At 39.7% G+C, this 27148-nt stretch overlaps 1 protein-coding gene across 2 annotated transcripts in view; it reads left to right on the top strand.

Moving 5' to 3' along the window:
- Positions 1–27148, top strand: part of USP40 (ubiquitin specific peptidase 40) — a 64496-nt gene that overhangs the window by 21409 nt on the left and 15939 nt on the right. For both annotated transcript variants that reach the window (XM_044431804.1, XM_044431805.1), the window contains 8 exons: positions 3617–3687; positions 7437–7756; positions 11470–11596; positions 12604–12661; positions 13451–13504; positions 14872–14960; positions 16821–16907; positions 26848–26884. In XM_044431804.1, coding sequence (XP_044287739.1) covers positions 3617–3687; positions 7437–7756; positions 11470–11596; positions 12604–12661; positions 13451–13504; positions 14872–14960; positions 16821–16907; positions 26848–26884 — 843 coding nt within the window. The remainder of the gene's footprint in view (positions 1–3616; positions 3688–7436; positions 7757–11469; positions 11597–12603; positions 12662–13450; positions 13505–14871; positions 14961–16820; positions 16908–26847; positions 26885–27148) is intronic.

Below are 27148 nucleotides of genomic sequence, written 5' to 3'. Positions count from 1 at the left end.
GAAAGATTTGAAATAATGCCAAAATATGATTACTAAATTTTGTTGTAATGGAGATAAAAAAGCAAGGATTAATTTAAAAAGATGATATATGCCCCAGGGAACAGGAGGTTTAGGCATGCCCAATGTGAAATTTTATTGTCTAGATAAACAATTGAAGCATGCACCAGACATTATACTGCAACCAGATAAGATAATATGGGGTAAATTAGAATATCAAGATGTAGAGGGATCCTTATTAAATAGTTTGCTTCAATAAGATAAGAATGTTATTAAAAAGATAGGAAAACCTTTTTTTAAGAATATGTTTAAAATTTAGAATAAATATAGGGATATGTTTATCCCATCAATTTAGCTGTTATACCCAGTTATGTAATAGCAAGATTCCCAGTAAATCTGTGGACTAATTTGATGGAAGTACTGAAGAGTAAGCATGTTATTAGGTTGAAAGATTGGTGAGAGAAAATTAAGAGTAAAGAAATGATATAAGCAACACTGGGACAGGGTAAAATAAATTGGTACAATATACACCAGTTAGATTATTGGACTAAGAATTGGTTGAAGAAAAATGGTAAATGCAGAGAATATACTAAATTTGAAGATACAATTTTACAGAATGAAAAAAAGACAATATGTGGATGAGAGGAATGATAAGTAAAATTTACGAGGGGCATTCAATGTATTCTTGGTATCAGCATGAAGAAAAAGGAATAGTAAGTTGAAATAGTGTTTATTTTTCAATGTAATCCCCCATAACTTCAATACACTTATTACATCTAGAAATTAACTTTTCAATTCCCTGTAAAAAATACCCTTCCTCCTTGTCTAAAAAATGTGCGTTAATTGCCGCTTTGAGCTCTTCATTGCTGGAAAATCGCTTTCCATCAAGATCTTTTTTTAAATTTGGGAATAGTTAGTAGTTACTGGGGGGCAGGTCCGGGCTATAGGATGGGTGGTTTATTTCTTCGAAACCACGGTCTTGCACAGCAGTCTTCGAAACACGCGCCGTGTGAACAAGCGCGTTGTCGTGAAGAGGCAACACCTGTGGTCAGTTTTCCCCACCTTTTTTCTTTAATTTCTTCTCTTAAATTATGCAGAGTGGTTGCATAAGATGCTGCATTTATGGTTTCACCTTTTTTCATGTACTTGGTCAATAAAATTCCCTTTGAGTCCCAAAACACTGTGGCCATGATTTTTCCGGCCGATGGAGTGACTTTGAATTTCTTTGGAGGGTCAGCACCTTTTTTATGCCACTGCATGGACTCCTGCTTACTTTCAGGGTCATAGTGATGAACCCAAGTTTCATCTCCAGTAACAATTTGGTCGAAAATACTCTATGGATCTTCACCACAGAGCTCTAAAAACTCCCTACAGCACTCGACTCGCACTTGTTTTTGAGGCGTCATGAGCATTCGCGGCACCCATCTTGCACAGACCATTGAAAGGTTAAGATGGTCATGAAAAATAGTAAATATGGTACCAACAGATAGGTTTGTCATCTCTGCTAACATTTTGATTTTTGTTCGGGCATCTTCCAATACAAGTTTCTCTATTTTTTTCACATTTTCTTTCGTAGTGGCAGTAACCAGGCCACCCGAGCGAGGGTTGTCTTCAATGCTTTCTCTGCCCCTTTTAAATTCACTTGACCACTTCTGAACAGTAGATAATGAAGGTGCAGAGTCCTGGTAAATGGCCAACATCTCTTTGAGAATGATTTTTTGACTTTTTCCTTGTTTCGTAAGGAATTTAATCACAGCGCGGTGCTCGATTTTCTTCAACATTGTCGCGTCAGTCATCATGGTCGTCTTTCAGTGAGGATTACTAGGGAACTAATGATCACACTTATTTGAAATTTTGCATGTATACCCTCAGACAGTGTCATTAGCTAATGAAATAATTAAATTACCCACATCAATAGCAAATCAACCTGATACCGAGAATACATTGAACTCCCCTCGTACATTACCAGAAGAGGGGGATTGCTATGTTACTCTTAAAGAGTCTTGGGAAATAGATTTAAAAAGACATATTAGTGCTGAGGAATGGAATGATAAATGGAATCAAAAATTAAAATTTATTTCAATAAGAATTAAAGAAATTTTATAAACTGGTTTGGAAATGGTGTTTAACTCCAGTTAAATTGAGTTACATGAATAATGAATATTCCAGCATGTGTTGGAGATGAAACAAAGAAGTGGGTATGTGGTGGAATTGTAAATATATAAATGAGTTTTGGGAAAGGATCTTTAAAGAATGTGGTAAGATCCCAGTAAATCTGATGCGTGTGATGATTGATATGTGTAGTTTTAGTTTAAAATCTTAATAAAAATTTAAAAAAAAGAATGTGGTAAGATATTGAATTTAAATATTGAAGTCGATCCTGAATTAGCATTATTGTCATTATTTAGAGAACGGATGGGACAAAATGCTAAAGAACTGATGATAAATTTATTAACAGCAGTAAGATTAATAATAGCAAGGGATTGGATAACAAAAGGTGAATATCATATAGTTGACTGGTATAAAGAACTCTGGAACATAGCTATTAATGATAAGTTAACTTGTGATATTAAATGCAAAAACGGTTTGATAAGTGAAAATGAATTTGAAAATATTTGGAGACCTTTTACTGAATATGATTTAATGAAAGGGGTGTGAACCACCACGAGTGTCAGTGCAGGGAAGCGGGCCAACATGAATGAATAAATGATCTTACACTAAGTAACTAGCGTTGTTGGTCCTGCTGGAGGTAGCACTGATATTAATGTATTGTTTAATTGTGTTAACCAGTAATGTTTATAACTAATTGTATTGCAAGTTATAAACATTGTATTGTATAATTTTATTGTTTTTAAAATAGAAAATATTTAAAAAACATTACCTACAATCATTAAACTTTTGCCAGTTTTGCTGCTGTTTGTTTTGATTGCTCAGAGCAATTGTGAATATTCCAGCAGCTTTCTGAACTGTATTCTTTACAATCTGTCCTTTCAACAGCACAGATTTGCATTCAACAGTGGGCCTCTTTTCATAGGTTTTCTCTATCACTTTGGTTCTGACACTTGCAGATCCTTAGTTCAGCATCTAAGGATCAAGCTAGCTATCTACATTTATCTGTTCCTGTGGTAATCCTATACTTTTCATCCTATTTATTGCATCAAAAATTTTATCTGCTTCTATTGCTGCGTTTTATTATTGTGTCACCCAGAACTTTTGTAATGCAGATTTTCCCTGATGCAGAGGAGAAACACTTGTTTGAGTTGAAAGATCCCACTGCATTCACATGTTCACTCATAGATGAGTTTTCTTCCTTCTCTTTCTGCGATCCTGCTTTGCTCTCAAAATGTTGCTGTGGAGGTTCTCCTGGTGGTGAGCAGGCAATTTTTGGGGGGCTGCAGGCAAGATAGGCTAACCTTGTTGTGTTGGCTCCAAGCTATTGAACAGATCGCAAAGGTAGTTCAGGCTTAGCCATGCAATTCCAATTTCCCTGTATTAGAAATTAAATCGAATGCCCATGAAGATTTGTATACTGTAATTGGCTGACAAGTTTTAAAGGGCCTTTTCACTTTTCAAGATACTTTTGTTTATGTTGGTTTTTCTTTTTTTCTTTTCATGTCAGGTGAAGAGTCTACATTGAGCAGCATTGGACTTTTTGATGGAGCTGATATATTTGTGTGGAATGGAAAGGAGGTGAATAAGCCATTCTTGTGAATGGGAAAAATGTATTTTTGTCAGGGTTTAAAAGTTTTAAGTTTTCTGGCAAATTATGCACCTACCCCAATTAATACCTCAAATCTAGTTAATCTTATGGAAGTCCTAGTTTCATTTTCTTCTAGCAGAATCTCATTGCTCTCTTCTGCCATTCCTGTGTTAGTTATTTTTCTTGGCAGAATAGGTGTTTGTAAAAACTATGCCCATTGAAACTATGCTCTTTCTGTTTTAAGCTCTCACTTAAAATTCCAACCACAGTAGCTTCCAAAATGGGCAACACCCACATCTCCACACCTGTACAGTGCAGTATGCCAGACCATCCAAGAAAATGGGAGGTGTCTTTGCTTCTGTACTCTTAATGCCACTTTCTCCTTCTTTGCCACTTTACTTGAAGTCTTGATCCTGAGTATCAGACCTCTTGATCCTGAGAGAGAGGGCTAGATTGGGATATAGTATAAGGCTCTCAGGGCCTTTCTCTACTCTAGGGGAGTAGAGAAAGAGAGAAGCAGGAATGTTCTGATGGGAAGGGTTTTGTCCTAAGTTACATTCCAAAAATGCTGATGGCCATTAATCACAATAAAGGAAAAGCATCATCATTCTTATACTCTCCTTAGATATTTATTTATTTATTTATTTATTTATTTATTTATTTATTTATTTAAACATTTTTATGCCGCCCCATTCGCCGAAGCCTCGGGGCGGCTTACAACAAAAAATTAAAATAACATTTTAAAATATATACAATAAAATACAAATATATAATATAAAACATACACTATAAAACAAGCCGCCCTGGCCAAATAAAATCAATAATATTAACATTTAAAATACTGCTTAAATAAAAAGGTCTTCGCCTGGCACCGAAAAACAAATAACGACGGCGCCAGGCGGACCTCTCTGGGGAGCGCATTCCATAACTTAGGCGCCACCGCTGAGAAAGCCCTCCTCCGAGTAACCACCCTCCTAACTTCTTCCATGGAGGGCTCCCGGAGAAGGGCCTCTCCCGCCGATCTCAGGGGGCGGCTGGGCATATAAGGATGTAAGCGCTCCTTCAGGTAACCAGGACCCAAGCCGTTTAGGGCTTTATAGGTCATTACCAACACCTTGAATTGGGCCCGGACTTCAATGGGAAGCCAGTGAAGCTGACGGAGAACTGGAGTCATGTGAACATAACGTCCAGTCCCCATCAGCAGCCTGGCAGCTCTATTTTGGACCAATTGAAGTATCCGGACCGTCTTCAAGGGTAGCCCCACGTAGAGCGCGTTACAGAAGTCCAGACGGGAAGTCACCAACGCATGTGTCACTGTCGCAAGGCAGTCATTCTCCAGATAGGGGCGCAGCTGATGAATTAGCCGAAGCTGGAGGAAAGCGCTCCTCGCCACTGCTGTTACCTGAGCTTCCAGTGAAAGCTCCGGGTCGAGGAGCACTCCCAAGCTGCGGACCTTGTCCCTAAGAGGGAGTGCAACCCCGTTCAGGACAAGGTTCAATTCACCCTCTCCGAAGCCCGATCTGCCAACCAACAGGACCTCCGTCTTGTCTGGATTGAGCTTCAGTTTATTGGCCCTCATCCAGCCCATTACCTCGGCCAGGCACCAGTTCAGCACAGCCACTGCCTCACCTGGATTGGTGGAAAACGAGAGGTAGAGCTGGGTATCATCAGCGTACTGATGGTTCCGCAGCCCACACCTCCTGATGACCTCTCCCAGCGGTTTCATGTATATGTTGAACAGCAAAGGGGACAAAATGGACCCCTGCGGTACTCCATGGCATAGCTGCCATGGCGCAGAGCCATAGTCCCCCAGCACCACCTTCTGGAACCGGCCATTGAGATAGGAGCGGAACCACTGCAAAGCAGTGCCTCCGACCCCCAATCCCGCAAGCCTATCCAGAAGGATACCATGGTCGATGGTATCGAAAGCCGCTGAGAGGTCCAGAAGAACCAACAGGGACGCACTCCCCCTGTCCTTCTCCCTGCACAGGTCATCGTACAGGGCAACCAAGGCAGATTCAGTACCGTACCCGGGTCTGAAGCCGGACTGCAATGGGTCCAGATAATCAGTTTCATCCAAGAGTGCTTGGAGTTGTCCCGCCACCACTCGTTCTAACACCTTGCCCAGAAATGGGATGTTGGCCACTGGTCTATAATTAGTGGCCATCTCTGGATCCAGTGACACCTTCTTCAGGACCGGTTGGACTACCGCCTCCTTTAAAGGGGCAGGCACCCGACCCTCCCTCAGAGAAGCGTTAACCACTTCCAAGATCCAGGTTCCAATCCCATGCTTGGAATCATTTATTAACCAAGACGGGCAAGGGTCCAAAAGGCAAGTGGTTGGACGTACTCGCCCAAGCACCTTGTCCACGTCATCGGGCCGCAGTAACTGAAATTCATCCAATAAATCTGGACCAGACGGCAGCGTTGGTGTCTCCTTTGAAACCTCTGAATCAATAGTGGTGTCCAGCTCGTGACGAATCTGAGCGATTTTCTCCCTGAAATGCCTGGCAAAGTCATCACAGCGGGCCTTTGAGGGTGGAATCAGGTCTTCCTTTGGACCTGGACGAACCAGGCCTTGCACCACTCGAAAGAGCTCCGCCGGATGGCATTGTGAGGAGGCAATGGAAGCGGAAAAGAATCTCTTTTTTGCCGCCCTCACCGCCACAGCATAGGCCCGATAGTGGGCTCTTAAGTGTGTTCGGTCAGATTCATCTCGTGATTTCCTCCACCTACACTCTAGTCGTCTCCCAACCTGCTTCATCGCCCTCAATTCAGGAGTATACCAAGGGGAAGAGCGGGCTCTGCCCGGTGGGAGAGGACGCTTAGGAGCGATCGTGTCTACAGCCCTGGTCATCTCCCCATTCCACAGTTCGACCAGAGCCTCGACAGGAGCACCCGTCTTGTCAGCCGGAAACTCCCCCAGGGCCTTCAGGAATCCTTCTGGATCCATCCGGCTCCGGGGGCGGACCCACATAATCGGGTCCGCACCCTTACAGAGGGAGAAGTCGCTCTCGAGCATAAACCTCACCAGGAAGTGATCTGACCATGACAGGGGAGTCAAGCATAAATTCCTCACCCTCAGACCACCCTCTTCCTGCCCCGTCGAGAAAACCAGGTCCAGAGTGTGTCCCCGTTCATGGGTCGGGCCGGTGACATGTTGAGACAGCCCCATGGCCGTCATTATAGGAATTTTATTTGTTAAAATATATAATATTTTTAAGATAATTATAGGAATTTTATTTGTTAAAATATATAATAATGATCCTTGTAAATATTTTACTCAACAGATTTGTATTTTTTCTGTTTCCTTTGTTATGTTTTCAAAATGATGTATAGACACCAACACTTGACTTGCAGATTTTGGGCTTCTCATGCTCTGTGAAATTTCCATTTAATGAAGAAAGTAAAACAAAATTGCCTTATTTTGCTAAAGTGAAATTGCTTAAAACATGAGGATTGTGTAATCTGAAATGTGACTTCTGTGGCTTTGAAATCATTTAACCCTTTTGACAGACAGACTTGTCAGTTGCTCACTGATTATGAATTCCTCATTTTACTGCCACCAAACAAATTTTCAGAATATTGATTAAAAATAATATGTTAGAAAACTGGATCATAGTATGCTCCATGCAGCACACAAGAAAGATACAGTTTACCAGTGACTGAGTCCTGCAGTGAAGTGTTAATTTCCTGAAATGTGCTCCCATTTTCAAATCATTCTGTTTTGTTCCCACAGGTTGATGGAGCAGAAGTTCTGGTTGGCATTGACCATGAACCTGTTCTCATAAATGTTCTTCGGTTAGCTGGACACAATGAAGGACAAAAAGGACAACAGTTTATGGAATCCCAGCATGTGTTTCCATGTAGTTCAAGCCTGGGAATGGTTCGGGAAGCTTTAACATCACCTGAAGGGATCATTTTAAAAAACCATTCAGGGTCTAATAAAGAAGCTGAGAACTGGGAAGTCATTCCTGAAGAAGATTTGAAAAAGACTCTGAAAAATGTCGGCCTGAGCAATGGAAGCTCAATACTGGTTCTAGATAGCCATGACCAAAGGTTAGTGCTGCAGCTTGCTCTCCTGTTAAATAGCTATTCTCCATTCTGTTTTTACTGTGTAATTTCACTTCTGAGAGAGAAAAGAGGAGATGGATTGACTCCATAGAGAAAGCCCCAGCCTCGAACTTAGAACAACTAAGCAGGTCTCTCATGGACACATTGGAGGAGTTAATTCACAGAAGTGCTTACGTCAGAAATGACTAGATGGCACATAACAAACCCTCCACCACAACAGTTCAGTTCTAAGAGGCTATTTGGCTATTCAGTTCCCATTCTTTTTGTGTGGATTTCTAAACTGATGAGATGCAGTTTAATCTTAACCTTGAAAATGCCTTGTGAGTCATCAGCCACCTATTCTCTGGCAGCAGATGTACACCATTCTTCACAGCTTATTATACTATAGCAAACATCAGATGATTCTGTCCAGGTGCTACTCAACATGTAAACAACCCACACATTCACGAGCAATAAAACTAAAGTCCTTTATTGCTACTTGTCTACAAGATTTACAACTCTATAGATAAGCTCTTCTGTTGAGGTCTTTGGAATGCAGATGTTAATCCTCTAACGGTGTTTCTCCACATGCCCACATGGGACTAGCCCTCCTGGTCACGGCTTTCTCCCCTCTGGCATAACAAGCTCTGCCTTTGCTCGTATCTTCTCAGAATTCTACGATTGGTCACTAGAGAAAAGTGTGTTATGCCTCCTGCGTCTCCTGTGTCATGTTCAGGAAGTTCAGCATCAGTAGGAGGAGAGACAGTCCACTATGACTCCTTCTGAGTAAAACTAATAGTGTCTTTTCTCTCCAGGCTCTCTTGCTTTGATGTGGGCTCAGGTGTTTGCTCAATGGGCAGGGAGTCAGGAGCAGCTATCTGCTCAGCCACCCCCAAGCTAGGTTGCAGGGTTGACATTTGGATACAGGTTCATAAGCACAAGACCTCCTCGTGAGGTGCTGTCTCTGTCGGGGCTTCAGGCACGACAGATTCCACCAGTTGCCTATGCAGGTTTATTTCAAACAGCCTCAGTCTACTAGAAATATTATGAGCAGTGGGTAGAAATAACTATAAAGACTTGACTGTGATGTACAATTCTGAACAAGGCTGAAATACATATTTGAGAATCTGGATTCCTGTTCCAACGTTTCTTTAACAATAGTGCTGAATTGCCCTTCCAAGACTGTTAAGCTGTTTCCCGTTTTTGCTGTTAATTTTTCTTCCACAGAGCTACTTCTGTGAGAGAACCTAGCTTTAATAATTCTCAGCCCCATTTTTATTTCCCAAACCATTTTTATGAAAGAGTACTTGTCTTACGTTTGCTACAGTTTCCTTTCTCTTGATGGTACAAATTGAGTGTGATATGGGAATGCATATCTTCAGTGTTGGAGCCTCTTAGTTGGCCCTTTTGCATTAGTATGCATATATATGATTTTTTAATTTTTTATTAATTACAAGTACATAGAAGAAAAAATACAGAACAAAAGAAAAACTAACATAAACAAAACAGACTAAAATGAACAAAATGAACAAAGTTGCCAAGGGAATTCCAAACACACACAGCCCATATGCTGCAGTCCCCAGAACCAACTCTCTTCATATCTTCCCACACTCTTTGAGAGTTTGCAAAGAAGAAAAAAGAATCATTACTCTATACATCAACAGATTTTCTAACCAGTTCAAATTCTAATGCTTTCCCTTTTCCCTTCCAGACTTCCCTGAGCTTCCATTAATCATGCTAAGCACCATAAAATTTCCATTTGCCATTAAATTCCTCTAATGGTCTTCTATTTACATAACTAGTTAGCTTTGCCATCACTGCATATCCTGCTAATCTGTTTCTCCATTCTTCAATGGGTGGGGGTTCTGGTGATTTCCATTTTGAAGCTATTGTGATTCTTGCTGCCATAGGCACATACTTCAGTAACTCTGACTTGTTTTTTAAAAGGGTGTCTGGAAGGATATTCAAAAGCATGTTCTTGGGACTCGTAGGAAACTTAATTTTAAATATTTTCTGTATTTTTCCATGTATCGATTCCCAGAATTGTCCCATATACCCTCTTACATTTCCAACATTTTGCACTATAATTCTTACCTATTTTCCCAATATCTTTTGGAGTAATGTACCACTGAGAAAACCTCTTATGCCAATTTTATCTTAATGCCTGACTAGCAGTGAATTTAATATATTCCTTCCAAAGACTTTTCACTGACCAGATGTTATTTCTTCACCAAGGTTCTTTCTCCAGATTGTCATGTGTTTATCTTGATGGCTTTCAGTAGCATAGTGTAATAACAGTTTGTAAAGTCTTCCCAGTAAGTGATCGTTCTGTTGTGTAATCAAATGTTTCAAAATCAGTCAGATCTCTTAAAATGCCTTTTCCTGGTTGTGTTTCCCCCTTCAGTCTTGAAATCAACTGATGGCAAACAAGCCATTGTATATTTTCCCTTCATCTTTCAGTTGTTGCCAAGATTTAATTCATCCTGCCTGGTCAATAACATCTCGATAAGTCATAAGATCATTATTTCTCCTTGAGTGTTTTTGATATGCTTCAGCTGGAGAGAGGGGGAGATTGGAGGACTAATATCAGGGGGGAGATTGGAGGACTAATTTTTTTCCTCATGGAATACCAAATTTTTATTAAACTACCTCTTAGCCCAAGGTTGTTATTTAAGATCAGGGCCTTCTTAACTGATGTTTTAGCCCATAAAAGATCATGTATAGCATCTATATAAATGATGATGGCTGGTTTTAGCTGAATTTGAGTCTGGGATCATGTGCAGTCATACTGGAAATTAAGTCACTTGAATGGGGTTTTTTGGAGTTGGTATTCATGGGATCTACTTTCAGATATAGATCTTGGCAACCATCCTAGTGTACAAACTAATGTGCACAGCTTGGGCTAATTTAAACAGCTGTGGGCTGAGTTTGTAATATGAATGCTGACATTTTATGCTGAAGAATGACACACATCTTCTTCTGACACAAAAGTCACAGAGAGACTTAAAGGAAAGGTACCATAGCTGAAGACAAAATAACTTCTTTAGAGTCACTCAAATGCTTGGATATGCCCATAGTTCCTCATATGAACATATCAAGAGGGAGTTCTTTCAGCCAGGTGCAGTGTTTTAAAAGCAAATTGGTACGCAGTAGGGCCGGAACTGGCAGCGCAGTGTTCAAGTGATTACAGAAAGTTCTTTGGGTCCTGACCTCTACAATGAAAGTGATGCATGAATTTGTCCTAAGAATATTTCATTTTTTAATCTAGAATATTCTTGGATTGGCTTGCCTCTGCACTCAATATACAGTAAACATTCAAAGGTTGAAGTACATAAAAATAAACATACATACAACAACCCTTTAATATATCATTTTCCTTGAAACATTAACTGTGAAGATTTCACAGTATCTGATTAATTAAGAATCAATTAAATAAGCAGAGGAAACATTCTGGTAAGAAATGATATTTAAAACTAGATTTAAAATTTGGTGTTGTCATTTGTGACACATGAATGCACAATTCTTGCCACAGCGTTGTCTTGAGTAACATGGCTGAAATATAAAATACTTTACTGATATTTGCGCAAAACTCTTGTCGTATAGCAATAAGATTCTGACTTATTGGACATTTAGTTATTTGGATAAGTGCAATTGTTCAGAACACTTTTTCCTGCAATCTGCCTACACAATTATCCCTTCTAAGCTTGTGTTGTTTGCAGCATGGTGAATGTGGCAGGCGGAAATTTGACTGCTTTTACGCATGATATCAGCTGGTTACAAGTAAAAAATTTTTGTAGTTTGGAGACTGAAGAGATGCAAGTTAAAATTACTGCAACTATTGAAACAGTAAGTAAAGGAACTGTGATTCTGCATGGCTGTGATGGCTGTCATATCCTGTGATTCATTTCTGTCCTTTTAGCCTAGCTTAGCTATGTTATGTTATTTTACTTTTTATTTCATTTTTAGAAAGTTGTGCCCTTTGTTTCTTTTTCTGCTTGTATATTTAGATGGTTATAGGGAAGTAGAAAATCACCAGAAATTTTGCATATGTCCTGCATATGTGTTCTGCGGATAGACATATGTGTTCCTGAGGCCTGATTTACACCACGATTTTTAAACTAGAATACAAAATTAATCCCTGTTCAGTGCTTAAAAATATAAGCACTGCTGTCTGTTCCACCTGGCAAGTGTGTATTGAAATGGCTGGGGCTCCCTGCAACACAACTCCATATTTACTTACTGAACTTGGCAGCAGCACAGTATTCAGGAAGGTTAGGTGCAGGTGCGTGTCCTATTTGCATAATACTGAGATGCACAGTACTGGGTATATCTTGGCAGCTTCCATACATACTGTGCATCCTTAGCCTGCGAGTTGGGAAATATGCTGCAGGAAGTAAGCTATTGTGTTGTATTGTATTTTAAAATACAGTTAAAATGATTAGGTAGCTATTGCTTGGCACAAAACATACTGAGTGAGTCAAAAATGCTTTCAACTATTTTTTCACTTACGGAGAAAATATGAAAGATTGTTTTCTGTAGTTGCACTTTTATGACTTGGGAAAACATGTACCTATGTATACTTTTGATATACCTAGCTTCCTATGCTATATACTGTGCATTTATTTAAAGAATTTTCATCCTGCTCCTCAGCCAAAAAGGCAGCTTACAAGTAATCAATAAGTGAACACATGTCCCTGCCCACAAGCCTACAAACTAAAAAGACACACAGAAAGAAGGAGAACATTAAGTAGGAGTAATGGAAGGACCCTACACCCCTTTCTGTCTCTCTTGGCTCAGCCTACTTTCCTTTGCTGTATCTTGTTTTGCTTTACATTATTATTTTTTTCTTTAAGGTGATGGCAGATATCAGAATTAAAGCAATAGAGGAAATGCAGTTAGATAAAGAACTAGGTAAATTAGTTTTACAAATTTAATTTTGCTCATTCAAATGTTGTTTGAAAGTTGTTGGAGGCTTTTAAGTAGTATAAAAGAGGGGGTGGGATAAAATTAAACGGTTTGAATTAAGAGAGGATTCAGAGATCAAGTAGACACTCCACCAGAGGTTGTCAGGAAGTATTTTATACCAATCCACTATTCTTCTTTCATCCACATTTTTCTTGAACAGCTTTCAGAGGGAAGGAGGGATTAGTGAAAGACACAGGAATCCAAAAACGATCTACTGCTCACATGCCTGAACACCATGATCATTATAAAGTCCAAGTTCGTCTCAAGCAACAGAGAATCTGTGCCACAGCTGAGCAGCCCACTGACTACATGTGGCACTTGACCACTCTCAGTGCAGCCTGTGCAGCTACGCATTCCCCCCACTGCTCAGCTGCTCAATCACCAGCTGGCTCACAGGGCGTAGACCAGTTTTCTGGAGCTGTAATTAGCAGGGCTCTTTCCTGGGGCAGTGCGAGCTATAATAGAGCTCCTCAGAGACTCTAATGCAGCTGATATCACTGTGGGTGGCAGGGGAGGCTATAACTTTGCCTCCTCGCCACTGGGATTGGATTACTGGGGAGAGACTGTGGGTGTTTGTGCACATACACTGAGTGTCTATGTGTTTATGTCTTCGGAGAGGTGGTGTGTATGAGTCAGCTTATTGCTGCAGAAAACAAAGGTTCATGCTAATGTTAAGGCAAATGAAACTTCATATAGCTGTGCTTATTCCATCTTGGCCCTTTTCTTATGTTTCAGTGAAAAATAGTTGCCTCAGGCCCATTAGCAACAATGGAAAACTTCTCTGTCCAGGTAAGGTCATGTAGTTATCCAAACAGAGACTCTCTGCAGGAAAATAGGGCAGCTCTTAATTGGTGTATTGCAGCCCTTGCAATTTTCCTGTTGAAAGTACATAGTTTAAAGAGCAGGTGGATGTAGCACTGGATTGTTGCCTTGCAGAAAAATGTGAGTTAAGAAAATTCCTTTTAAAAGGACCCCAAAGCGATCCATAGAACCACAAATTAAACTACCCAGCAAACACATCACATCTTTCTCCTTAATCCTTTTAATCCCACTTCAAGTGGTGAGGCACTGCGGAATAAGTATATTTGAGGATTGCTACCTTTCCATAGAATTAGGGAGGGAAGATGAATTATATACATTATGGGAATGGAGGGAGCACTCCAGAGGAAGATCACCAAGCTGGGAGTGGTGGTATTTTAACGTTGAGCATATCTATTGATTCACCCTGCTAATGCCCTGCCTCCAGATTATGGTCTGCAAACAATAAGATTGGGAGGATGGGGCATTTGTAGGAAGGGCAAGATAATGGTAAAGCACACCCTGCTTTCACACCTGTGCCTCCTCTTACCCACATGCACAGATGAGGAAACACAAAAGTAGGATCCCACATTTCCTTAATAGCACGTGGTCCTGCCCAGTCACAAACAGACTGGGCATTGACAGCATTGGTTCCCCTCCCACCAAGATGTCCCTACATTGGTGTGGGTATCTGGTGGGAGGAAGCATGTGTATGTGTGTGCAGTCTCCCACTCTGTAGAGAGAATGAAAGTGGAAGCTTTACTGCCTGGTATTTACTGTTTGTTTCTCAGTATTGCTTATATCTGAAAGTCTTTTACACATTTTGGCTTAGTACTGGGATGCAGCATCAATATCACCTTCATCCCCTTTATTTCTGATGTCCAGTTGTGAATACAGATACTTATGTAGCCAAAAGACAACTAACCACAGACAAGGGGGAGGTATCAGCAGGTTTAAGGGGAATCCAGCATTTGCATACATGAAGAAAAGCTATAGCACCCTCAAGTATAAGTAGAAAAATGTGCTGGTTTATTTAATATAGAGAAAATGGATGCAAGAAGAAATAGGAAAACTCCAAAATAGTGCTAAATAGCTTGTGGTGCCTAGACAACAGAAGAAATGCAATGTAGGTTTACAATCTTGGAATGGCCTGTAGAAAAGCATATATCCAACACAAAAAAACCTGTAGGCCTTGTAAGCTTTAATTAACAATAAAGTGTCCAGTGAACAAATCTTTCTAATAGATGTTTGTTGCAGTGCGTGTTAGAAATTCATGCTTAGCGTTCTGGAGATTTTCTGCTTAACATTACGGCCTTAATGAAAAAAACTTTGTGTGCTACTGTTTTGGAATCCTGAAGTGCCTGAGGATTATACTGTTAAAGAAGCAGAGCTGAAAATGGGAAGCTTGCTAGGACTGTGCTTGGGAAAAGCTCCAACAGCCACTCAGGTAAAATAAGCAGTAATGAGGGCTTTGCCAAGTGCTATTTTAAACATTTGTAACTATTTGTATTTTTTTAAGTATTGAAAGTGACTGAATGGAATTAATGTTCCTTGGTTGAAATCTTTATCTTACTGAAGTCATGTTAAACATTTACTATATTATTTTTAATGTGCTTGGACTATGTTGTCTCACAGCTGGTAGGCGACTAATATCTTCCTTTTTGGATTTGCAAGTAACATGGTCTGTCATGTTATTATGATTTCTTTTAAGTCTCAGACCCCAACTTCACCACTTAGAAATCCCATTCTGAAATCTGAAATCGCATTGAAGTAAATCTGTTTAAGATAGTATAAGTTCTGTGGTCTGTCTTATATATAATTTAACAGTGTGGTATTTATTCATTGTTTAATAGTTCTTAGACTTAAGAATAAATGGAATTGCCTTTTATTGTTACTTTTGTAAACTCTGATGGGCACCAACTTCCCAATAATCTTGGGAAGAGACAATCCATTCCTAATCTACTGAAATCATTTAACTTGGGGGTGGGCAGCTTGAGGCCCTCCTGCTCTTTTGGCCTGCAGCTCTCATCAGCTCCCATCATTGGTTGTGCTGGATGGGGCTGATGGGAGTTGCAGACCAAAACAGTTGTGAGCCACCTATCCCTGCTTCAACTAAAGATACCAGAAAGGTAGCCTGAATCTTGGCACGCAAACCCTCTGCTCCACCACTGAGCTATCTGCAAAAATATAAGAGAAAGAAATTAAATTTGTTTCCAATTTTAAATCTTCATTCAGGGCATCTTAAAACAATTAAATTCAGTATTCATATTTCAGACATATAAATAGACCTTTCCTTAATCAGAGGTGGGTAAAATTCTTCCCCAAATAACCAGGCAAGCAAGCTTTTTTAACTGGAATACTGATTTTTTTGTTTGTTTCTTTTTTGTCCTGGGCCATTGAGACATCAAAAATAATAAACTTTACCAAGCAAGTTAGTTATTTTCTTGGATGTATTTGCAGGGCCATCTTAGTGCATGCTGAATTATTGGTTCATTAAAAAATTGAGCAAGCATATGCAGATGCAGAAAAATTAGAAAGGGTCAAGAGAAGGGCAACAAAAATGATCCAGGGTTTAGAAACACTGCCCTTTGAGGAGAGACTGAGAGAACTGGGCATGTTCAGCTTTGAGAATGGAAGACTGAGGGGGGACATGGTATCCCTCTATAAGTGCCTCAAAGGCTGTCACAAAAAGGAAGGTCAAGATATCTTCTTGCTGATACCAGAGTATGAGAAACAGAAGAACCAAGTTGCGAAAAACTGGATTCATGCTGGACATGAGGAAAAGCTTCCTCACTGTCAGAGCAATATGGCACTGGAACCAGCTGCCTAGAGAGCTGGTGGGTTTTCCCACACTAGAGACATTCAAAAAGAAACTGGACAGCCATCTGAGTGGGATGGTGTAAGTTGGTGTCTTGCAACAGCAGGGGATTGGACCCGATGGCCTTCATGGCCCCTTCCGACTCTACTATTCTATGTCTACTCAGAAGTATGTAGTGGGGTTCAGTGGAGCTTACTCCCCGGTAAGAATGTAAAGGATTTCACCCTTTATCTGCAAATATATGAGGGGTTACAATATGTGGTCTTCTAAATTTATTGGACTTCCAACTCCTATCATCCCTAAACATGCTAGCTGGGATGAATGGGAATTGGATCCCAATAATCAAGAAGGCCAGATGTTATAAAGCTTCCTTATGTTTTCAGATTATGGGTGCCATCCTGTATACAGTTCCCTGTCAGTAACCCCCACTGACCTCACCAGTCCTCCAACATTTAAAGCTAATTGAAATGTGTGCTGTCTTTCTCCTAGCTTTTCTTGCATTTTGTTGTGGGACCTGATCTTCAGGCTAGTCCAGAGATGGAGATAGTGGTGGAAGAGACAACTACTGTAAAAGAGGTAAATACAGGAGCTGTAAAATTCTGCTGTGTGAATATTTCAGAATTGTAGGAATGCCACTGTATAACGATGTTATGTTGCTCTGGAAGTGGTTTAAAATAGAATGTCCTGGTCTGGAGAAACAAATTATCCTTATAAAATAAGTTAGTTTTATCAGGACTACAAACTTCAATCTAATTGAAGAAAAGTTTCAGTTGATTGGGGAAAGAGATTTTAAGCCATGGGATAATTTTCCTATTTATTGCATTAATCATATTGCTTTATTCTGTATACTGTGTTGTGGGGACTTGGCCCTAACTTAACAAAGTAAAATGGGCCCATGAGTGAAGAACACACTCATTTGTCTTTTGAAGCTATCTCTTTCTGGTGTGGTGGTGTAGTCTGGTATGAAAAAGAAAATGCTAATCTGTGAGCAGAATCCAAACTTCACTTCCCACAAATAAGTTCCAAATCATATGAGGTTCCCCTCTATTCAACACTAGTTAGGCTTCATCTTGGGTACTGTGTTCAGTTCTGGGCACTGCACTTCAAGAAAGATACAGACAAACTGGAAAAAGTTCAGAGGAGGGCAACAAAGATGACAGGGGACTGGAAACAAAGTCTGTGGGGAGAGATTGAAAGAACTGAGCATGTTTAGCCTTAATAGAAGGCTAAGGGGATATATGATATCACTTTTCAAGTACATGAAAAGCTGCCACAAAGAGGGAGGACAGGATCTTTTCTCAACCATTCCAAAGTGAAGGAAACAGAATAATGGTCTTAAGTTACAAGAAGTCAGATTCAGTCTGGATAGCAGGAAAACCTCTGATGCTCCTGACTTAGAGTAGTGTAGCAAACCTTAGAGCAGTACAGCAATGGAACCAATGAGCTAGAGAGATCGTAGGCTCTCTCACAGTGGAGGTATCCAGAAGGCATTTGGACAGCCATCTGTCAGGAATGCTTTAACTTCAAGTCCTGCATTGAGCAGGGTGTTGGACTCGATGGCCTTGTAGGCGCCTTCCTACTCTACTCTTTTGTGATTCTGTGAAATGTATTTGAAAGTACTCCTTCCATCTGTGAAAGTCTTTTCATCCAGCGGAAGAAACCCATCAGCAGAAGGGGAGAAGAAACTTCTACCCATTTCCCCTGCTCCCTGTATAGCACATAGCTCCATTTCCCGTGTGATCTTAGAAGATGCCTCAACTCTCCAGAGCAGATTTTTTGGAGAGTTTGAGGGTATGTAGAAGGTATATGCAAGTTAGCTCATCCCTTCCACCAGTGGGACCAAGGGATTTTATTTACTTATTTGGCTTGTATGCCACTTCATTAGCCATAATCTCTGACCAGCTTACAGCATAATAAGCAACATTTTAACCACATTTTAAAAGCAGTACAATTCAATCATAACAATTGCAATATGAAACCAACCAACAGAAATAAAAAAATTAAAATAAGCAATACATTAAATCAAAATAATACCAAAATATGATAAAATGAGATAGAAAGGGTCATGAAAGTAAACAAGTAATACATAGTAAAATGAGCTTTTTATTTTTTTATTTTCCCAACATATATATTACATAGTTTTTCTTTTGTTCTGTATTTTTTCACTAACATAACAAAACAGACTAAAGTGAGCAAAATGAACAAAGTTGCCAAGGGAATTCCAAACACACACAGCCCATATGCTGCAGCCCCCAGAACCAACTCTCTTCATATCTTCCCACACTCTTTGAGAGTTTGCAAAGAAGAAAAAAGAATCATTACTCTATACATCAACAGATTTTCTAACCAGTTCAAATTCTAATGCTTTCCCTTTTCCCTTCCAGACTTCCCTGAGCTTCCATTAATCATACTAAGCACCATAAAATTTCCATTTGCCATTAAATTCCTCTAACGGTCTTCTGTTTACATAACTAGTTAGCTTTGCCATCACTGCATATTCTGCTAAACTGTTTATCCATTCTTCAATGGGTGGGAGCTCTGGTGATTTCCATTTTGAAGGTATTCTGATTCCTGCTGCCATAATCATATACTTAAATAACTGACATATTTTTTTTAAAGGGTCTCTGGAACGATATTCAAAACCATGTTCTTGGGACTCAAAGGAAACATAATTTTAAAGATTTTCTGTATTTCTGCATGTATCAATTCCCAGAATTTGTGTGTTATTTCACAAATTCTGGGCTACTAGGGTGGTATGTAAATGCAGATAATAAATAAATAATAAATGAATAAAGTCCACCACATATGATAGAAGGTCCCATCTACCCTGTTACATTTCCAACATTTTGCATTATAATTCTAATCATTTTTCCCCAATATCTTTTGGAGTAATGTACCACTGATAAAACCCCTTATACCAATTTTCTCTTAATGCTTGACTAGCAGTGAATTTAATATCTTTCTTCCAAAGAGCTTCCCACCGACCATATGATATTTCTTCACCAAGGTTCTTTTTCCAGATTGTCATGGGTTTATCTTGATGGCTTTCAGTAGCATAGCGTAATAGCAGTTTGTAAAGTCTTCCCAGTAAGTGATCGTTCTGCTGTGTAATCAAATGTTTCAAAATCAGTCAGATCTCTTAAAATGCCTTTTCCTGGTTGTGTTTCCCCCTTCAGTCTTGAAATCAATTGATGGCAAACAAGCCATTGTATATTTTCCCTTCATCTTTCAGTTGTTGCCAAGATTTAATTCATCCTGCCTCATCAATAACATCGCGATAAGTCATAAGATCATTATTTCTCCTTGAGTGTTTTTGATATGCTTCAACTGGAGACATCAGGGGGGAGATTGGAGGACTAATTTTTCCTCATGGAATATCAAATTTTTATTAAACTACCTCTTAGCCCATGGTTGTTATTTAAGATCAGAGCCTTCTTAACTGATGTTTTAGCCCATAAAAGATTATGTATTCCATTTTCAAGGTCAGTCAGGTCCAACTTCACTAGCCTTTAAAATCCAATCTGCAATGTAGACCAGGCCTGCTGCATAATAATATAATTTCTAATTAGGTACGGCAAGGCCTCCTTTCTCCTTTGCGTCCTGTAAAATTTTGAATCTGATCCTCAGTTTCTTGTCATTCCAAATAAAACTATTTTATTGTCTCTGCCAATCTTGAAATGCTTTTTCCAGAATCACAATTAGTATCATCTGGAAAAGAAAGTTCAGTTTAGAATTGAAATTTTCCCCGACCAAGATGTTTTTTGTTTAGTCCTTTTTTGTAAGTCCTTTTGAATCTTCATCCAAGTTGTTTGAAATTTGTCTGGAAAAAGTATGTCATTATGTCCTGCGATGTTTATCCCTAAGAATTTAGCTGGGTTTGAAGTGATTTCACATCTTGAGTTTTTTTGTTTTCTTCTTCTTGTTTTGTTATGTGCTTTAATATCATTTTTGTTTTTTTGTTATTGCTCTTATCTCCTGAATAAAGTCCAAATTTTTCAACTTGTGCCATTATATGTTGTATGATTTGATATGGATCCAAAATAGTCAAGACTATATCATCTGAGTATCATTTTATTTTATATTCTCCACCTGTTTTAAAGTCTTTAATTTTTGGATCCTGTCTTATCTTTTTTGCTAAGATTTCCAATACAAGATTAAATAAAAGAGGTGATAAAGAACATCCTTGACATGTTACCTGCTCCATTTGAAAGCTGTCAGTTAATACACCATTGGTTAGAATCTTCACATGTTGTCTAGCATAAATTGCCTGCATCCAATTCAAAAAGCTTGGGCCACAGTCCAAATGTTGAAGGGTTTGCATTAGAAAAGGCCAGGCCACATTATCAAAAGCTTTCTCTGTAGCTAGAAAAATAAATGCAGGGTTTTTTTCCTTTTCTTCTTAACCCATTCTATTACATCAATCACAAAACATATATTGTCTTTCAAATTTGTTTTATGAACAAATCCAGTTTGGTCTGTATGGATCTGTTTTTCTATACATTTTCTTAATCTTTCTGCCATTATTGAAGTGAAAAGTTTATAATCAACATTTAATAATGAAATAGGTCAATAAGAGTGTGATAACATAGGATCGTCGCCTTCTTTATGTATCAGTGATATATGAGCTTCTTGCTATGCTGGTGGCAGTAATCCTACTTCTTTAATTTCATTTGTTACTTGTTGTAGTGGCAGAAGTAGTTTTTCCTCTACACATTCATAGTACACAGCAGTAAATCCATCAGGATCAGATGCTTTATCTTTTTCAATTTGCTAATATCTTGTGATAGTAATAGTATCATTCAGTATATTCCCCTGCTCTGGTGTAAATTTCTGAAGTCCTGTTTCTGCGATATACTTCTCCATCCCATCTTCTGGGGTTGATTTTTATATAGCTTTGAAAAAAAGTTAATAAATTGCTCATGAATTTCCTTTTCCACATATATTATGCCATTATCCTTCTTCAGTGCTATTGTAGATCTTTCCACTTCCTTCTTAAGACAGTACATTAAATATCTTTCAGATTTATTTCCATGCTCAAAATGTCTCTGTTTTAAAAAATCTCAGCTTCATTTGTTTCTCCTCTGTCTCTAACATATCTAACTGATTTCTTAATTGTCTGAGTTCAGTTAAAATTAGTTTATCTTGATTTTTACATGTTGATCCTCTAGTATTTGAATTTGCTCCAAAAGTCTTTGTGTGTGTGTGTGTGCACTGACTTCTCTCTTTTCTTTAAACATTGTTTTTATAAAGTATCATATAAGCTTTACTGGCTTCCCAAATTGTAACTGTGGAAACTTCATTGGTATTATTTAATCTGAAGAATTCTTCCAGTACTTTTTCTGACTTTGTCAAAATGTCTTCTTGTAGCAAAAGATTACCATTAAGTCTCCATCTTCTTCCTCCAACCTGTTCTTCCCGCCATATTATCTCCAATGGTTTATGATCAGAAAATAACTTGGGTAAGATCTTTACTGCCTCTAAATTCATAATTAAATTTTTAGATAGCCAGTACATGTCAGTCCTTGAATATGTCTGATGTCTGTCAGAAAAAAAAGGTACAATCCCTAACTGCAGAATTTTTGAGTCCCCGCACATCTTCTAACTGCAGCATTTCCATGTAGTTAAAAACATTTTAAAGTAATTTACCACCTCTAGCTTTGTTTGACTTGTCGATATTTGGATCTCTAAGTCCATTCATATCACCAATAATCAGAACTTTTCCTTCTTGAAATCCAATATCAATTGAAAGAATTTTTCATAATGTTTTTCTTTTGCATCATTTGGTGCATAAATCACTGCCAATGTGTTATTTTAGTTCGTTTAGAAGGGGAGTTAATCCCAGTGACACAAATTGATAAAATCTTCATTTTGTCTCTATTGCCCATTAAAAAAACTCAAACAATTATCCTTCAACAAATCTAGCATATAATTCCGCTTCTACTTTGAAGTTAATATTTCTCTTCTCCCTTCCCCTCCTCCTCCTCCACATCAAACTTCCACATTGCTTTATTGCCATAAATAATCTTACAATTCAACAAAGCTCCTAAAGCATTATAGAATTTAAAAAAAATAATAATAAAAAAATAAAAATGAAGGGAAGACCAAAGAGGTGGGGGGGGGGGCAAAGAGAGACAGAGAATGAGAGAGAGAACAAAATAGTGCAAAAAAGCAAAATTAAGTAAAATCAGTTAATCAGTCTTCTATGATATACTTTACAGTGATATTCTATCTCTATTCAAACATTAGTTAACATTAGATTGTTGAAAGAAACATTATTCAAAGAAGACTTCCATATAAAGGAACTCTGACATCTACTTATTCCAGAAGACCTTCAAATCAGTCTGTGGTTGCATAAGTTCTTTTGTTAAATAGAAACATTGTTCAAGCTTTGCTTTAACAGCACGTGGCCTCAGCCTTCCCTTCTCTCAAGGTTCAGTCGGTGACGCTGAGTTCCAGCTCACTTTGTCCCAGCCTCAGAACTGTATTCTCTCCATAAAGCCATAAGCAAAGGAGATCAGAGATTGGAAATATCCAGAGGATCGCACCTCCCCTCCCATCTCAGATCAGAGCCCTAGGGAGATACAGATGCCTTTTAAAACAAGTCAAATCAGCAATAGTGACAAAGAATCTCTCAACTCACGTAGGCAGCCACTCCTCAGAAAATGACGAAGGTGAAAACAAGAGATCATCTCCTCCAACACACTGAAATCTCAGTCACGGCCAGTTGGTAATGTCCATAGTTAATTTCTTGAATAATATCAAACAATTTTCAAAATACTGTCTTATTACAAGTCAAACCAGGTATTGGAAAATATCTGTTTCAAAGGCATTTCCAAGCATACTTGTACAAACAGGAATGCCTTGAGAAAGAATCTCAACCTCAAGCCCAAGCTGTCAAATGGAGAAGGGAACATGTCAATTAAAAAGCCACAGAATAAACGTAAAAATACTCCCAGCTTGTATTCTCATGCCGAGGTCTGCACTTCTCAATTCTTAGTTCTGAAACAGAAACTTTAAACAGCCTGCGTGTAAAATATCGTTAATCATCCATTTGCCCATTCCAGAGTCCCTTTAAAGTTTGCAAACAGAAAATGCCTTAAAAATCCAAACTGCAGCAAAATAAAGTGTTCCTTAAAGTGTTCCTTAAAGTGTTAAAGTGTTCCCAAATTAAAGTGTTTTTTCCTTTGGCAAAAACAGAAAAACCAGACAAAATAGAATAATAAAAAGAAAAAGGAAAAAGAGAGAAGAAAAGCAAAAGAGAAAGTACATGTGGGGGTGGACTCTGATCTCATTCAAATTAATCTTATTTTGCCTTCTCATTATTATCAGAGCATTGGACAAAATCTTTATGCTCACCTGTCAATTTGAGAGGCCGAAATACCTCTTGGGAGGCAATTTAATACCTTCTTGAACAAGATAAGAAAAGGCATGGCATCAAGCCGCTGCCATTCAAGTCGCCATTTCCCCAGAAGTTCATAAAATGACCTTAATAAAGGTAAATAAAAACTACACAATTTTAAAAATCTGGCATTAAATTAAGAGTGTGGCAGCAGCAAAACATGACAAACATTAAAACATTAAACCAAACAGCTCACCCAACAAATTGATTAAGAAAGAGATAAGTTTTTAGTTGGTATCTCAAGGAATAAAGAGTTGATGCCAACTGAGTCTCAGATGGAAATGTTTCCCATAGTTTATTTATTCATTTATTTTTCGATTTATATTCTGCCTTTTTCTACAAAGGGCTCAAGGCAGCTTACATCTCCTCCTCCATCCTATCCCCACAACAACAACCCTGTGAGGTAGGTTGGGCTGAGAGTCTGTGACTGGCCCAATGTCACCCAGTTGGCTCCATGGCCGAGCAGGGACTAGAACCCAGATCCCATGCGCTTAACCACTACACCACACTGGCTCTCAGTTGGGATGCTATTACGCAGGAGGCCTTTCTCCTTGCCATCTCTCCTTTTGTTTCACTGAGGGGAGGAGGAATACGCAGAAGGGCCTCTGATGACAACCTCAGTGATAAAGTTGGTACATATGAGAGAGGCATTCTCTCAGAGACCCTGGGCCCAAGCTATTTTTGGCTTTACATTTTACTGTGAGCACGTCGAATTGGGCCTGGATGGCAGCAGGCAGCCAATGTAGCCTGCACAGGACTGGTGTGATGTGTTTGAAAGGTAGAGCTGAGTGTTATCAGTGTATTGGTGACACTGCAGCTCAAACCTTTTGATGAGCCCTCCCAGCAGTTTCATTTAGACATTAAAAAGCATTGGGGACAAAATAGAGTCCTGCAGGACTCCACGGGGCAAAGGCTACGGCACAGGACAAAAGTCGCCCAGCACCACCATCTGGAGATAGTCAGCCAGAGAGGAGCAGAGCCACTGCAGAGTGGAGCCACCAACTCCCAACCCAGCTAACCTTTCCAGAAGGATTTTATGGCTTATGACATGGGTCCTCAAACTACGGCCCGCAGGCTGGATCCAGCCCGCCATGCTGATTTATCCGGCCCACCTCAGAGCTTTGGACTCACTAAAGGAAAACGATCTCCAAACAAGTCCGAAAGTTCTGAGCTGGCGCAGGCATACTCAGTGGGGAGATGGCCGCAATCGTGGTTGCACTCATGCAGAGAAGACGGGCGCGATCGCGGTCATGCTGGGGGCGGGGGGAGATGGCTGCAATCGCACCCGCCTTCCCTGCACGAGGGCGACTGTAATGACGCCCATCTTTCCTGCACGATCATGTCCTTCTTCCCCCCCCCCCCCCCCCAGCACAATCGCGGACATTGTAGCTACGTCCCTTGAATGTGGACATGTTCTTTCCCACCTCATCTTGGGCTTCTGCTGTAGCCCAAGCGAGCAGAGCAAACATTTTTAAATTTTTAATTAATTTTAGTTTTAATTACATTTTTAATGTGCAGTGTGCATAGGAATTTGTTCATATTCTTTTCAAACTATAGTCTCCCCCCCAACAGTCTGAGGGACAGTGAACTGGCCCCCTGTTTAAAAAGTTTGAGGACCTCTGATTTATGGTATTGAAAGGTGCTGAGAAGTTCAGAAGAATCAATAAGGTTGTGCTCCTCCTGTCTTTCCTGGCCGAGGTCATCCCACAGGGTGACCAAGGCAGTCTTCATTTCAAAATCAGACTTGAACCCCGATTGAATTGTATCTAGATAATTCGCTTCCTCCAGGAGAGCCTGGAGCTGTCCAGCCACAACCTTGCCAAAATAATGGATGTTTGCAGTTGTTTCATAATTATTTACATAGGTTGGGTCCAGGGTAGGTTTCTTTGGAATTAGTGCAATCTCTTCAGTTTTTAAAGTGGGTGGCACCACTTCCTCCCTTAAACAGGCACTGACAACCGCCTGGACCCAGACTTGACTCCCCTCTTTAGATTTTTGATTCAACCAAGACGGGTAAGAATCAAGAGAGCAGGCTGGACAGAGCGAAGTACTCTGTCCACAACCTCAGGCCACAACAGCTGAAATTCATCCAATAGAATGGAACTAGATGGTGCTCTGGACACCTCCATTGATGGACCCATGGTGTTGTGGCTACCATGAAGTCTGGAGCCACTCCAGACAAGGCAGCCGCCTCATGGAAATTGAGATCCCCCAGGACTAACAACCTGGGTTTCTTCAACACCAGGTCCGAGACTACTCCTGTCAGCTCAGGCAGAGAGGTTGCCAGGCAGTGGGATGGGTGGCACACCATCAGTCTGCCTTCATTGCCCAACACAAAGGCCTGAACTTGAGTGGATAGGAAGCCTCAAGAGGGAGATGGGGTCATAATGAACTATGGCCACCCCCATCCCTGGCACTCAAAATGATGTTGATGCTGCACCAAGAATCCAGACGGACAAAGCTGAGAGAGGGTCAGTCCCCCATCCTCATCCACCCAGACTCAGTGATGCAGGTCAGGTCATCCCCTGATTAAACTGTGGATCAGAGAGGTTTTGTTATGAGCTGACCTGGCATTAAGCAACAGCAGCACTTGAGGCCAGTCTGGCATAGATTTCCAGGAATCATCTGACTGGGGAAGGACCAGAAGCAAGATGATATCTATCCTATAAAGATGCCTATGCTATAAAGGCATAGCCTTTATCATGCCCAAGCAGTAGAGTTTTCCAAAATTAATCTTATTGACTGACATATATGTAAAAAGGTACCTGTATTAGATTGTTGTTGTTGTTGTTATTGAAACCTGTTGCATTGTAATCAGTTAATTAAACAGTAGATCACTCTGTTAATCACCTTCCTGTGAAAAAATTCCTTTTAAACTTTTTTTTTTGGGGGGAAGGGTTTACAGGGCCACCAGGGATAGTAGTGGTAGTTGTTGTTTTGACAGGAACTTATACATCTGTATGTACATATTTCCTTATCAAACAAGCCTGAGTAGTCCCCTCAGGAACCCGCTTATAAAAGTAGGCCTGGGCTTTAAGAGCTGTTGAGGCTCCATACTCCTGTAGGAGAAAGCACTGTACTAACTTCATGTGATGGGTTTTCTGTTTGTTTTTGCAGTGCCTAAACTTAATGCTAGTGAAATCTGGCTTGGCAGGTTAGTATAAGAAAAGTCATATTACTGTGTTTGTTTGCTGTTTGCTGTTTTGTTTTGCTTTGCTAATCTCCATCCATGCATTGAGAATTCACATCCATCACTTTTACTCAGGGAAAGATTGGAGACATTTGACGAAGAATAATTATGACCTTCAGGTTTCTCCAAAGTTTATAAGAATTTTGAGTATTTACAGTGAGACGTCAGAAATTTGCAGTTCATAATTTATTTGCAAACTTCATGTTATTAAAGGTGAACAAACTGAAA

This window comes from Varanus komodoensis, unplaced genomic scaffold (assembly GCF_004798865.1).
Source record: "Varanus komodoensis strain SLA01 unplaced genomic scaffold, ASM479886v1 scaffold23, whole genome shotgun sequence".
Taxonomy (NCBI): Eukaryota; Metazoa; Chordata; class Lepidosauria; order Squamata; family Varanidae; genus Varanus; species Varanus komodoensis.
Note: the sequence above shows the minus strand (reverse complement) of the source record. Positions and strands in the feature narration are given on the sequence as shown.